Source organism: Monodon monoceros, unplaced genomic scaffold, assembly GCF_005190385.1.
Source record: "Monodon monoceros isolate NGI ecotype Baffin Bay Population unplaced genomic scaffold, NGI_Narwhal_1 Super_Scaffold_4, whole genome shotgun sequence".
NCBI lineage: Eukaryota > Metazoa > Chordata > Mammalia > Artiodactyla > Monodontidae > Monodon > Monodon monoceros.
This window is the reverse complement of record NW_021703781.1, coordinates 11136311-11151967: the sequence shown is the minus strand read 5'-3', so window position 1 is coordinate 11151967 and position 15657 is coordinate 11136311. Positions and strand designations below refer to the sequence as shown.

The following is a 15657-nucleotide window of genomic DNA, read 5'->3' as shown; positions in this document are numbered from 1 at the left end:
GCTATACAGATACATATACATATATCCGGATGTGTTTACATTTTAATTTGGATTTTCAGTGCATCTGAGTGGTGAGGCTGCATATTACCCTTCCCTGGCATGCTGCTGCGTACCTGGAGCTTTTCAAAACACGGAAAAGTATAGAACTGCATTTAGTTAGAGCCAGAATGAAGCCTTAGTAATCATTAAATACAACCCTCTCATTTTCTCGTTTGACCCCCAGTGAGGCTGTGATTTGGTTAAGCCCTCAGTTCCCTTGTAATAGAACCAAGATAAGCACCGTCAGTCTGTTTAGAGCAGTCAGTTCAGTTTGATTGATTTTTATGGCTAACGCCAGTGCCAATTCTGTAAACAGCTCAGATATGACAAAGGGGGATTTATGAATGTAAGAGAATAGAATGAAGTTGGGGATTTCTTACCCAGCTAAGTAAATTTACTTTTGAGAGTAATTAACTCCCTTGTGTTTAAAATATTGTATTAAGATTTATGACAGCATTAAGCCTTTTAGTGTCGTTAAAGACCTTGCCTGTATAAACAGGAGCTATCCTATAGCAATGTGTTGCTACTAATTAAGTTGGTGGTTACATTTGTGAATTAGAGTTCATTAGCCTCTTCATCCGGAAGTCCCCAGTTAGAGGGGGTTGAAGATTGGGGTATTAGCAAGGATAATGGCCTTTGATGGCTTTGACTATTTTTGTAACATTCCAGATAAAAGAAAAGGCTTTGTTGCTTTATGGAAAGAGGAAGTTTTTGTTGCCAGCAACTTTTCCATGGGGGATAAATCTTTTCATCTTTTGTTTTTGAGATAGGCAACTTGTGTGTGTTTTAATAGCTGCTTGTTTCTTGTTCAAATGATTTTTGAGAAGTAGGCAGAGTCTAAATGGGCTCTGCTAAAAAGAGAAAGAACGAGTAAGGGAATGAGCAGCCGGAGAGTTTTAATAATAAAGAGTTTAAGATCTGCCTTCTTGGACTGTGCCAGAGCAGGAGCTCTGCGTGCTGTCAGCGTGTTCTTCTTGTTGGCGTGCTTTTAGGATTTTTTAAATGGGGGGTAGGGGTATAGTAGAGATAAAAACATGAGTTTGTCTTGACAATATTTTGAGAGTCCCTGGTATGCAGTTGGGCAATGAGTGGGTTCTAAAAATAGCTTTCTTTGCTTATACTGCATAGGAAGACAGCCGTACAGTGAGGGCTCTTCTCATCCCCCGACCCTGCCTTCACCCCCATGGGTGCAGAAGCAAGCTGATGGAATGGAAAAAACATTCAAATTAAGAAATGCAGGGTCTTAAATACCATATGATACCACGTATATGTGGAATCTAAAATATGACACAAATGAACCTATCTATGAAACAGAAACAGATGCACAGACATAGAGAACAGACTTGTGGTTGCCAAAGGGGAGGTTGGTGGCGGGGAGGAATGGATTGGGAGTTTGGGATTAGCAGATGCAAACAATTACGTATAGGATGGCTAAACAACAAGACCCTACTGTATAGCACAGGGAACTGTATTCAATATCCTGTGATAAACCATAATGGAAAAGAATATGAAAAAGGATGCATATATATAACTGAATCACTTTGCCGTACAGCAGTAATTAACACAACATTGTAAATCAACTGTACTTCAATAAAATGAATTACAAAAAAAAAAAAAGAAATGCAGGGTCTTACCTCATGTCTATCAGGTGACTTTGGTCATGTCACTGAAATCCCTAAGTCCCCTCCCCAAACACAAGTTTGGGTCAGATGATTTCTAAAGTCCCCTCTGGCTCTAACACTGAAAACGCTCAACACTCTGGATGTTTAAAGGATTAGACACAGGAAGACTTTAGCTTAATAATACAAGCTCTTGCATTCACAGATAAAAATAATTCATCCTCCCTGCTGTAGAGCACAAAAAAATCCCACACCAAATCCCTTAAACTGTTGATTGAAAAAGAGCCCACCCTTGATTATTCTGGGAACGAAGCCCTGTTCTCCTTCTTCTTTTCTTTTTTTCTGAAGGAGTCTGCCCTTGATCACTTGATAAAATGTTAGCTCGTTCGCTGGACAATGTTTAGCATAAAGATAAAAGGGAAACTCATTCTTTCATTAAAAAATAATAATAATAAAATAAGTGAAACATGGTTTTATTGGAAAATACAGTAAATTCCAAGGAAATAAAAATTTCTTGTAATTGTACCACTCATATATAATCTCTGTTACCACTGTAGTATATGTTTTTATGTCGTTGCTATTGTTTTAATGTGGGCATAAAAAAGAATGGTGTATGAAAGGGACTTCCTGATTCATTAGGGTTTGAATCTGTTAGAAGTACTGTTTATTTAAAGCAGGCCCCAGAGTATAAAGCTAGACTAGAATGCATTCTGACGATACAGTCTTTATACAGAAGCTAATAGAGTAATGGTTTAATTATCACAAGGCTGCTGAGTTCATTTATAACTAAGGTGAACAAATTTGATTTTCTATAACAAATACTTTAACATACAATTTTCTATAAGAGACTTGTTTTACAAACTTTGGTGTCATCATAGCCCTGTGTTAGAAATGATATTTCTAGGAGGTGGAACAAAAAACTTCGTCCTTAACATCTCAATATCTTGGAAAGCTTCTTGGCCTAATTTGGAATAGATTTAAGAGAGAAATTTCAATAATGATTATAGGAGACAGTGTGTGTTTAAACTTAAATCTAATTTAGAACTTTGACTATAGCTGTTTAAGTGTGCCGTGTTCCTCAGGCCACAGGCCGTTTTTCAGGTGACTCTTCATCTTCCCAATGAGGCAGTGGTTCTGTGATGTATTATCACACACACACACACCCCTATATAATGACACACACAGCTCCCACCACCCCCGTCTATTTTTTTCCTTTATCAATGCTAGATAAAACATTTTTGATGTAATTTATACATATGTATATATATGAAATATATATATTAGTTTGCTTCATATATGTGAAATCTTAGAGACATATTTCTGTGTAACTTGTTTGTCCCACTTAATACTGTATTTTTCAACGTCATAAAATTTTCTAAAATATTCATGGCTGGAAATATTCTATTCTATGGATATACCATCATTGATTTAACTAATTCCAAATTACTTGATATTTTGGTTAGTTCTAGGATTTATATCTGTAGATATTTCTGTAGTAACAATTGTTGGAAAATATTTTTAAGTACATCCATTGTAGTTTCCTTGGTTTGTACTTAAGGGTAATAGCTGTCTAGGTGTAGGATTTGAAACGGGTAACCCAGCTGAGACTTAGAATGTAAATTTTTCAATTATCTGATCATGGAAGGAGATAGGAATATAATGGATAATTGATACCTCTGAGAGAACTAGATAGAAAGTCACGTGGCTGGATTCCTATGTATGGTGGACTCATAGGATAGTGGCTCTGGGTGAAACACTTGAGACAGTTCAATCCGATCCCCTTCTCCATACTTGAGTACTCTAGATACTTCTATTTCATCCACTAGCCGTCATCGTTTTCTAGTTCAGATTGTGCTGAGAGCAAGTGCCCGTGACTCTCACATTCCCAGAGGACATTTGGAAGTTCTGCAGGGGTGGAACAATTCTTTGTTGTGTGGGGCTTCCCCACGCATGTCAGGGGCACCCCAACGTCTGTGCCCATCACAAATAACCCTCAATTGCCTAAATGCTCCCTAGAGGGCATACCACCACCCGCTTAAGAAATGCCAATCTGCGTGATAGATATTTAAAACCACATTTTGTGGGAGTCTTTACTTACATGGGCACATGTTCATGATCTAGTGGGGAAAAAAGTAATTACATAACATATTACACTGTGATTCTCAGAAAGTCCTCAGACGTATCCCTCTGAAAGTGGGGGATCACAGTGTTTATCCACACGCTCTCCTCCGTGTTCCGCTGGCTGAGGATTGCCCCCAGCAGAGGTTAACTCTCCCACCCTTTCAGGCTAAGGGATTGAGCCCTGCCTTGAAAAAACCTTGAGGCAGAAAAATGAAGAGACTTGGCAGGTGCTTGAGGCGGATAATGCGAGTGAGCAGAGCTGTCCGTGGAACGGAAGCGTCTGCTGAGATCACTCTGCCCCCTGGGCTGAGCATTGCTTGCCCCAGGAGCAGGTGTCTGATCATTCTGTACTGAGTGAGTGGAATAGCGCGATGATGGAAGCAGAGAGCTTTGTGTCCTGCTCGGCAAACCAGGTGCTGCTATCATCATTATTAATGAAAATGCATTATTGGGACGTCTGCTCCTGCTGGGTCTCCTGTCCTAAATATCCTGTCCCAACTTTACCTTCTTACCTCTCCCAGTCCCGATATTGTGGGCCTGACTCACTGCTCAGTTATCCTCCAGGCATTAGTGTGCTTCTGGCTGTTTCTGGGCTCTGTTCCAGCCCACCAAGGAGGGGTGCCTATTCCAGGGTGGCTGGGCTGCCTTGTGTTTCGAGTTTCTCAGAGCGTCTCCAGGGACTTAGCCTTTCCCTCTTCTGGAATGTGTCCCCTGGGAGGCCAGGCCGGAAACACCCAGGTCACTCCCGTACTCCCAGGAGTCCCTCACCTGCGCCCTTCAGCCGTTGGTCTTCTCCCATGTGGTTGCACCTGGGCCTTTAGGATGATGTTTTCCGGTTGGGGATGCCCTGGAGTACTTGTTAATTTCACATTACCAGTCCTGACCTAGTGAGTGTGGGTCCAGGAATCTCTTTGTTTTTTTTAATTAATTTTTATTGGAGTATAGTTGCTTTACAATGTGTTAGTTTCTGCTGTACAGCAAAGTGAATCAGTTATCCGTATACACATACCCCCTCTTCTTTGGAGATCCTTCCCATTTAGGTCACCACAGAGCACTGAGTAGAGTTCCCTGTGCTATGCAGTAGGTTCTCATTAGTTATCTATTTCATACATAGTATCAATAGTGTATATATGTCACTCCCAGTCTCCCAGTTCATCCCACACACACCCCTTTCCCCCTTGGTGTCCCTATGTTTGTTCTCTACGTCTGTGTCTCTATTTCCGCTTTGCAAATAAGATCATCTGTACCATTTTTCTAGATTCCACATATATGGGTTAATATACAATATTTGGTATTCTCTTTCTTTTTTAAAAATTAATTTATGGCTGCGTTGGGTCTTCGTTGCTGTGCGCGGGCTTTCTCTAGTTGCAGCGAGCGGGGGCTACTCTTCGTTGCGGTGCGCGGGCTTCTCATTGCAGTGGCTTCTCTTGTCACGGAGCACGGGCTCTATGCGCCGGTGCTTCAGTAGTTGTAGTGCACGGGCTTAGTTGCTCCGCGGCATGTGGGATCTTCCCGGACCAGGGCTCGAACCCGTGTCCCCCGCATTGGCAGATGGATTCTTAACCACTGCGCCACCAGGGAAGCCCCTGTTTCTCTCTTTCTGACTTCCTTCACTCTGTATGACAGTCTCTAGGTCCATCCACGTCTCTACAGATGACCCAGTTTCGTTCCTTTTTATGGCTGAATAATAAGGAATCTGTTGTTAATAACACTGGTTGATTCTAGTCTTCAGAGAAGTACAGTGGGAGGTGGGAGCCAAGCTTGGGTCCCCGCTACTGGGGGGGCCTATTCCTGGGGGTCAGCATTCCACCTCCAGCCCCAACACCCTTGTCCGCCTCTGAGAGTTCACTGGTCTGGACAAGGAGCTACGTGGATGGAAAAGTCAGCTCTCGGCGTCTAGTTTTGTTTTCTGTCAGCCGTCTCTTTGAAAGCCATTTTGAACTCTGTGCCTCGGTTTCTTTCTCTTTGGAGTTGGCTGCCCAATACTTGATCTCAGTCGTTTAGTGTAGAAATTTGGTAAAAACCAGTAAGAGAATGTCTTTAATAGAGTCTACACTCTGCAGGGAATGGAGCTCTTTATATTTGCTGGTATCGAGGGCTGTTACTATTTGTGATAATAATACTGGAATTCCTTGGCATCTTGCCTGTGTCTGCATATAGAGCGATTGTTTGTATATAATGAATATTGTGCTCAGAGGGTTGTCCTCTTGGGATATACCTTTTGTTTTCAAAAGAGTTTCAGGAAACAACAGTCGTCCAGCCAGCAGGCGGTCATCCGGGTATACATTAGTGTATCCTGTGTTGTTTTCTAATACAGAGGCTCATCCGAGGCAGTGGAATAGCTTGAACTCTTAAGCTGTGAGCCATGGTAGACACTGTTTAGCTTTCAGGCTCTGGTTCTTTATGAAGGACTCTGAAAAGTGTGTTGGATGCTCTGCTTTTACTTGCTGCCCAGATTTTCTAAACGTGGGTTGGAAAGCCACTTGCTCAACTTCAGCAGGTCTCCTCAGGCAAGAAATGCATCTGCTTGTGGGAGTGAGAGTCATGCCATCCTGCCAGTACTGCTACATGCCACAGGCGGAGGAGGGAGTATGAGTCTTATCCTAATCATTAAACACATTCAGGAATATACCGACAGCAGCCCATGACCCTGGGACTAATCCTTTATTAGCAAACATGTGAGTGCCTACTATGTGCCAATTGCCAGGCTTAGCTCTAGAGGGAAAACATTGAACAAGACTCATATGACCCCTGCCGCATAGAGCTTTTGCCATCATGAGAGACAATCAAATAATTAGACAAATACACAATTAGGGACTGACACGTGCTACACGGCAGATGTGAAAGATCAGAATACAGCAAGTCCTATGAAAGGGAGGCCTGATTGGTCTGGTACCTGGTGTCTAGAGGATGCGTGAGTTAATTAGGAGAGAAAGTGGAGAGGGAAGAGTTGTTCCGGGCGCAGGGACAGCACGTAGAAGGCCTGAGGCGGAAGGGAGCGTGGAGGAGGAGAATGACGTGAGTTGAGGTTGAAGAAGTGGACAGATGGAACTCCTTCAGGATGTCACAGGATGCTGGAAGAATTTCGATCTGTATTTTAAGTGTGCAGGAGGGTAGCGACAAGGTTGCTGTGTGGGCAGTGGTTTGGAGAAGGTAGAGGAGAAGTAGAGAGACCAGGAAGGTAGCCCAGAAGACAGATGATGGCGCCTTGGCCTAAGGTGTGGCGGTGGGAGGAGAGAGGACAGATCTAAACGTGATTCGGGATAAGAAATTGAAGGACTTGGTAATGGCTTGGCTGTTGGACTTGAGAGAGAGGAGAGTGTCAGATAACTCTCAGATATCTTCCGTGAGCAACTGGAGAGGTGGGGAAGCTTTTTCCTGAGACAGGGAACGTTTTAATCTGCTAAATTAATTACAGTAAGTTGCTATAAATCAAATATCCTATATGCTAAAATACTGCTTCACAGATGATCACATCTGGGGGTTGACATTATCTCTAGGCCAAGAAAAGTATCTTAATGCTTTGTTCACTTTGCTGTTTTAAATTCCAGTCCACCTCCCAAGGGAAGGTCAGTGCAGGATGGGCCTACAGCCTGGCTCAGCACAGGCTTTGGGGTTCCAGCAACGTGGGGACACCAACAAGTTTTAGAAAAGTTGCACTTCCATGGGCTAGCCACAGTTTTGCAGCCACAGAGTCCAGGAAAAAGCTCGTTTAATATCAGCACACAATTATGTTTTATGTTCCTCTGTTAAGAAGTGTTTTGTTTTGAATTATGTCATGGTGGGTGGCCATCACGGTGGCAATGGTGGTGTTGCTGGTGGTGATGGTGGAGACAGTGATGGGGTTGTAGTGACAGTGATGGCGTGGTGGTGATGGGGGTGTTGGGGGTGGTGGTGATCGCAGGCATCAGTGCTGAGAGCTCTGAGTCCAGGCTGCAATTTCCTGCTTCCTGGGCCTGGGCTAGAGAGCGGGGTTGTATTGGAGTTGGCAGGATTGTAAATGGTTCAAACACTACCTTTAAAGATCTTAAGAAGAAGGGAATTTGAGACACCTAGCTCCTGTTCTGGTTCTCCTCTTTTCATTGCTAAACTTCTCTAGTGAGAAGCTTCCGTTTCTGTTTCCTCTTCTGCCATGACCTTTATCTTTTCTGATCCAGTGACCTTTCTATTTCTCTGCTTTCATTCTCATTATCTCCGGATGACTGCGATTTTCTAGCAGCGTGAGCTTGGGCAGTCCTCCTGCACATCCTGTTCTCCTTACCTTGCTTTCTTTTCCTCTGTAATATTTAGCATCTGGTGTACCAGGTTTGTTTCTTTGTGGTCTCTCTGCTTCTATGACAGTGAGGCAGAGACTTGTTTTATTCCCTGCTTTATTCCCAGCACCTGCAATCATACTTGACATAAGTTGCTGTTTAATAAATATTTGTTTATTCATGGATAAAATTATTTAATTGCCTTAACTGTTTCCTATTAGGTCACATGGGCCTAATAATGCTAATCTCATGTGGTTACCATGAGGATTAGATGAAATAATGTAAGTAAAGTGCCTGGCATTTACCTGAAATTGTTAGGCTCTTCTTTTTTTAAAAAAATCTTATTGAAGTATACTGGGTTTTTTTTAACATCTTTATTGGAGTATAACTGCTTCACAATGGTGTGTTAGTTTCTGCTGTATAACAAAGTGAATCAGCTGTACGTATATTTATAATCCCATCTCCCCTCCCTCCTGCGTCTCCCTCCCACCCTCCCTATCCCACCCCTCTAGGTGGTCACAAAGCACCGAGCTGATCCCCTGTGCTATGCGGCTGCTTCCCACTAGCTATCTATTTTACGTTTGGTAGTGTATATATGTCCATGACACTCTTTCACTTTGTCCCAGTTTACCCTTCCCCCTCCCCATGTCCTCAAGTCCATTCTCTATGTCTGTGTCTTTATTCCTGTCCTGCTGAAGTATAGTTGATTTACAATGTTGTATTTAATTTCTGCTGTACAGCAAAGTGACTCAGTTAAACATATATTCTTTTTCGTATTTTTTTCCATTATGGTTTATCACAGGATACTGAATATAGTTCCCTGTGCTCTACAGTAGGACCTTGTTGTTTATCCATCCTATATATAATAGTTTGCATCTGCTAATCCCAAACTCCCAACCCTTCCCTCCCCCCACCACCTCTCCCTTTGGCAACCACAAGTCTGTTCTCTATGTCTGTGAGTCTGTTTCTGTTTCGTAGATAAGTTCATTTGTGTCATATTTTAGGTTCCACATATAAGTGATATCATATGATATTTGTCTTTCTCTGACTTACTTCACTTAGCACGATAATCTCTAGGTCCATCCATGATGCTGCAAATGGTATTATTTCATTCTTTTTAATGGCTGAGCATATTTTTGTTAGGCTCTTCTTGACACTCTTTTTTCTTATAACATCTTTCTCTTCACTATTCAAAGTGCTGTTCTGGTTGCCTTCTTAACTCCTTAGTGATGCATCTGTATTTTCTTCACGGCCCTTTTTTCTTCTGTCCCCTAATTGGCCAATTTCAGAAACCTGCCCAGTGGTCCTGAGTAAGGATGACTCAGCTTTTTATTTCTTCCTGCTTATTCTCAAGGCTTCAATTATTATAATTAAATATACCATTAATTATCATTTATAATTCTATTATGGTATTTTTTACATTTGTTTATAGAATCCATGTGTTATTTGTTTTTTTTTGTTTTTTTTTTTTAATTTTATTTATTTATGGCTGTGTTGGGCCTTCGTTTCTGTGCGAGGGCTTTCTCTAGTTGCGGCAAGTGGGGGCCACTCTTCATCGCGGTGCATGGGCCTCTCACTGTCGCGACCTCTCTTGTTGCAGAGCACAGGCTCCAGACGTGCAGGCTCAGTAGTTGTGGTTCACGGGCCTAGTTGCTCCGTGGCATGTGGGATCTTCCCAGACCAGGGCTCAAACCCATGTCCCCTGCATCGGCAGGCAGATTCTCAACCGCTGTGCCACCAGGGAAGCCCCATGTGTTATTTTTAATACAGCCAACAGTAGTCATGAACATTTTTCATGAACTGTCCTTCACATCCTGAATTATCCTGTGCGGTAGCTGATATTATCTTCACTTGACAGATGAGGAAACTGAGGCTGAGAGAGGTTAATATCTTGCCAGTGGGTACACACACCTAGTAAGTGGTAGATCAAGAAGTCATTCTTGGGTCTGGGTCCTTCTGTTTCTTCATCTTTTCATCCATCTGAAAGGCATGTAGAGAGCATGTGACATGTGCCAAGCAGTGTGCTAGGCTCTGGCCACACAGCAAGTGAAAAACTGATGGAGAACCTGTGACCACTGTGAGTCACTGTTGTTATCTCTGCCCTCACTCTCTGGAACACACTGTCGAGTGCCCCATGCTACCGTGAGCCCGGCTCAGGTAATTTCACTTCCCTGTTTTATCCTCAGTTCAAGCTTCAAATGTCTAAATCACAACTCATGCCAGCTGCCTGCTCTCCCCTTCCAAATGACCTATTTTTCTTTCTCCACTGGAAAAACCATCATCTATCATCTTTCTTGTCACACAGGCTCAGAACTTTGGATTACTTTTCATTACACCATCTCTTTCCTTCCATACTTTCAATTCACACCCAACACCTCTTCTTGTTTTTCTCCTTGAAAATGTCTCTTTCGTCTGTCTCTATTTCCGCAGTCCCTCTCCACCATTCTAATAGCAGCTCCTGTGCGCTCATTCCTTGATTTATGGAAAGAACCTCAAGACTGGGTTTTAATTAGTTTTATTCTCTGCTTCAGGATCCACTAGACTGTAAGTTTCCTGAAGGTCTAGAGTCTGCTCATTGATTCTTATATGCCCAACACTGTACCAGTCACATAGGAGACATTCAGATGGCTATTAAATGAAAGCATCTTTGATGCTTAGACCACAGTTCTTTTTTTTTTTTTACATCTTTATTGGGGTATAATTGCTTTACAATGGTGTGTTAGTTTCTGCTTTATAACAAAGTGAATCAGTTATACATATGTCCCCATATCTCTTCCCTCTTGCGTCTCCCGCCCTCCCTATCCCACCCCTCCAGGCGGTCACAAAGCACCGAGCAGTCCTTAAACTTGATCTGGAGGTTTATCTGGAGATGACAAGTAGTTTTCATTGAAGATCATGTGAGCGTATTACATGTAGCTATTCTCTGCATCTCAATAATATATACTATATATTTTAAACAAAGTCTTACTTCTGCTCTCTTCCATTAATGTTTGCTACCATCTATTTGTTTTACCATTTGCTGATATCAGAGCCCTGGAGAAATTTACAGTTGAAAACTGTAAACTGGTAAATATTGTTTCCATTAGAGAACACGATTCTTTCATTTTTCTGGTGCTACTGTAAGTCTATAAAAACACAATTTGAGAACCACTTTAGGTTACAGGGAAATCATGAGCCATTCAGAACTTTAGATGTTACTGGATAGGTCAGGTTAACCCCTCTCCGTGAGAGGGTTTCTCCCATTTTGCAGGAAAGAGCTACCTGGTATTTTCTGAAGCCCTAGAGTCACTGTTTGTGGCCCAGCGAACTCATGGGCAGAGGGTGGGTGTGCCAGCGCTTTCTTCCCCTAACTAACTTTCTCACTTGGACCATCTCTCCGTGGGCTCATGGTTGGGACCCTTAGTCTTCTCTCACACCCAGGAGGGACATTTGTGCAGACGTGGTCAACATCAGTGTGACCGTCCAATTCTGTTTTAACATCTCCTCAGTTTCTCATTAGAAGTAAGTTGTTTGCACAGTTAGCAGTACTCATGGACTGAAAGAACTTTTCATTCTTAAGAGTATTTTGAAGAAGTTAGGCTCATGGCATTTCTAAATGTTCATCATTACTTTCAGAAATCATTCATCTTGATGACCATTCAGAGGATATATATACTTTTTTCAGGACTCAAACCAAAGCAGAATAATAACTGTAAATAATTATATCCCAAAATAAATCTTTTTATAAATGACTTAATACTGACTAAAGCTTTTATTCCTTAAGAGAGCAGGCCTTTTAAAAAGAATAATTATAACTTAATATATTTATTATATAATAGCATGCAAACTGCTGCAGAAAAACTTGAATGTTATGTGGTAGATGCCATTGGACCATAGCATTTGATGAATCATGATTTAGAGCTGAGCATCTGCCAGTAGTGGAGTTTTGTTTTTTTGTTTTTAACCTAAAAAAATTTATTCAGAGTAGATTTGCCTTAAGTCCTTTTTCTTCTGTTGCAAGCTATGAAATGGCAAAACCTAGCTTTACCGTGTTACCCAGAAATTGCTGTAACTTTTATTTTGTTAGGTAAGTGATAGAATGAAATTTCCAAAAGCTAACTTCAGTGCACAAGTGGTATCTTTCTGTAACAACTGTATCAGATCACATTTGGTCATAAAAATACTGACTTTGCACTGGGTACTGAGGATTCAGCAGTGTAGAAGGTGGACAGAATCACCGATTTCTTGGAGCTTACATTTTAGCATGGAAATGCAAATAAACATCATAACTTTAGGTAGTGACAGCGCTAAGAAGAAAATCTAAAGACAGTGCAATAGAGAGTGAAGGGGAGGGATAGTTTGATTAGAGAGATCCGGAAGGACTCATTGGGAGGTGACATAGGAGCTGAGCTGATGCTCCGTGCTGGGCAGAGTCAGCTTTGTGAAAATCGGGGGGAAAAGCAAGTGTGAAGATTTGAACAGGGAGCCAGCACTGTGTGTTCAAGAAACTGAAGGCCAGAGAGGCTGGAGGGTAGAGGACAAGGGTGAGAGTGATAGGAGGTGGGACAGGAAGATTGGCAGAGTTCAGACACTGTAATATGTTGCAGACCGTTAGAAGGAGTCTGGATTTTGCTCTTCGGGCAGTGGGACACCACTGAGGGTTTTTAACAGGAGTGTGGTCAGATCTGTAGCTGCCAACTTCGTATGTACATTGTTGAAAGATTTCTTTTAAATGGAAATACTTTTTCTTTGTGTTTTATAGAATAGACCAGAGGGCGGCCGTGTGGCCAAAGGATGAAACTCGGCAGGACCTCAATGAGGTAGGTGCAGTCATTGCTGGTTGTATGAACATGAATTAGCCAATCGTGAAATTTATTATTCTTTTTCCTAGTACTAGGAATTTATTCTGATTAAAACTTTAAATGTTTTTGCTCTTAAGTAAACGTGTTTTCCTTGCACTTCTTTGGAAACGTGTTTCTCCTTGCTCTGGAGCAAATACATTTAAAATATAATTTGCAAGACTGCTCAGTATGTCTTGGAAGTAAACCAAGTCCAGCAGTCATTTCATTACACTTCTTTCAACTTTGCTTCAGGATTATATAACCGTGGCTGTGACAGTTACATTTGTAAAATTTTCTCTTAGTTTTATTTTATCTTCCCAACCCCTGCTTTTTCTAATGCCCTTTGCAGTCTCAAATATGATCATGCTTACCATGGAGTGTGATATAGTTTGGTATTTGCAAAATGGTCCTCTAGTATGCTTTGAGACATTGAAGCCACATTTTCCAATGCAAATGGTTTCCCACTGAACTGGACATCACAACGTTAATAAGCTTGTTCTAGATTTTCTTTGAAATATATAATTTAATTCTCCCATTGGAAATCAGTATAATGTAATTAGGATCCTTGTTGTCGTGAATGCCTCAGCTTAAGACATTGGTTTGGAATACTCTGATTTCTCTTGCCCTCATAGTATAATTAAGGAGCAGTGGGTGGTATGTCTGACTAATAAGATCATGGCAAAAAGAATGAAAAGACTTGTCGTTCAGATGCCAGGAAGAGAAATGATGGGCTTCGGGCAAATTGTTCATCATTGGATGCCGTCTCTCCTCCGCCTCCAAAAATATGACAGCTAATTGAACTTAGGTGATTTTCCTTTTTCTTTTTTACTGTAGAACTTGGCATAAATGAGTAGCCAAAGGTAAACCAGGTGCCTAATTAAACCCAGTTAAATGTTACTGAAGTTGCGGAAAATGTCGTAAAGATAACAACCCAGAACCCTGCTTGTTATTCCTTTGTGCATTGGAGACAGCCTTCAGATTCCACAATCTTGCCTGTGGTAAAAAGAGTGAAAAAAGGTTTGAGAGAAAAAAGGCAAGAGCCTGAATCAGTGAGCACAGCTGTTTGCCCCACTGGGAATAAACAAAATGCTGGTTGTAAAGAAGCACTGACTTGTTTTGACGTAAGTGACTAGAAAAATGAGGTGATTGTAAGAGTCAAGTAGTGATAGGTTTCAAGTATTTGGGAGAAACTCTGATGTGTGAGCTGCAACCCCGTGAGAATGTGAAGATGACTTGAACATTCTCAAATTACAGCTGCATAATGCGCTCTCTGAAAATCTGCTTTTCTGTATTCCTTCATGCTATTGTACTTGCAAATTACATGAAATATGCTAGTTCACTGCTGTGGGATTGCATGGGTGCAGGAGTGCTGATTGGAGACAGGTCTCTGAAAGAGCAGTCAGCACCATATTGTAAGTATGCGCTCTTCCATGAAAAAGTGGTGATGCTCATTCAGACTGGTTGATAACAGTATGTGCTCAAGTGCAGTTGTTCCAATCGGGATAAATCAGATGTGCAGATCACGTTGTGGCTAAGATTTGGGGGCTGGAGGAAACCTTAGGAAAGCTTGAACAGGGGCAGCTCACGGTCCAAGGCCATGGAGGGAGGGTTGACTCATTCAGACTCATTGATGGAGACGTCGTATAGAGTGGGAACATATTAAACTCCGTCTTGCCTAGCATTTCGCAAGCTTAAGAAAACACCAAACTCTTTCATGGAATAACCCCATAATAACATTGCTTTAGGCCACAGACTCTTATGGAATAAAGGTGGGAGATACTACCTTAATATTTTTAATGCAAATAGAAAATACATATAGAAAAGTGCACGTATCATAAGTGTATGGCTGGATGAATTCTCACAAAGTGTGTAACCAGCATCAAGAAACAGAACATTATTAGCATCCAGGCACCCTTATTTAATTCCTTCCGGTCACTCTTCCCCTATAAGGATAACTGTTCTTTGGACTTAAGTAGATTTGTTTTGTCTCTTTTTGAATTTTTTATAAATGGACTGTATGTACTCTTTTGTGTCTGGTTTCATTTACTCAGTATTATGTTTATGAGATTCATACATGTTTGGCACGTAGTTTTAGCTTTCACTCTCCTTGCTGTAACCCATTGTATGGTTGTTTCTAGTTTTGGACTCATGATCCGTTGCTACTAATTGTACTTTTTGAAAATGAACTCTTTCAGTCTCTTTGTACAGCTGATTTTTTATAGGAGTATTACTTCCATCTCCAAGTGGATGTGTAAGGTAGAATTTTCTGTTATGTTACCTATCTTCATTGCTCTTTGCCCCTTTTATTTAAATTTTATTTATTTATTTATTTTTGGTTGCGTTAGGCCTTCGTTGCTGTGCGCGGGCTTTCTCTAGTTGCGACGGGGTGGGGGGGGCTACTGTGTTGCGGTGTGCGGGCTTCTCTTGTTGCGGAGCACGAGCTCCAGGCACGTGGGCTCAGCAGTTGCGGCGCATGGGCTCAGTAGTTGTGGCCCACGGGCTTAATTGCTCCGCGGCCTGTGGGATCCTCCCAGACCAGGGCTCGAACCCTTGTTCCCTGCATTGGCAGGCGGATTCTTAACCCCTGCGCCACCAGGGAAGCCCCTGTCCCTTTTATTTATACACCACAGCCTCCAACACACAGCCTTCTACTTCTTTAAAAAGAACCCACTAGTTCCATATCTGCTTTCTTCCTTCCATTCCAGCTTGCAAGTCTAAAGTAAAAAAACAGTTTCTTGAGGATTGTAAGAAGCATGGTCCACAAATAGTTTCCAGATGTTTCTATGGACCCTAATGTTGTAATTG

At 41.7% G+C, this 15657-nt stretch overlaps 1 protein-coding gene across 8 annotated transcripts in view; it reads left to right on the top strand.

The window, feature by feature from the left end:
• Nucleotides 1-15657, top strand: part of FAM13C (family with sequence similarity 13 member C) — a 136299-nt gene that overhangs the window by 68916 nt on the left and 51726 nt on the right. For all 8 annotated transcript variants that reach the window (XM_029200892.1, XM_029200890.1, XM_029200888.1 and 5 more), the window contains one exon: nucleotides 12774-12831. In XM_029200892.1, coding sequence (XP_029056725.1) covers nucleotides 12774-12831 — 58 coding nt within the window. The remainder of the gene's footprint in view (nucleotides 1-12773; nucleotides 12832-15657) is intronic.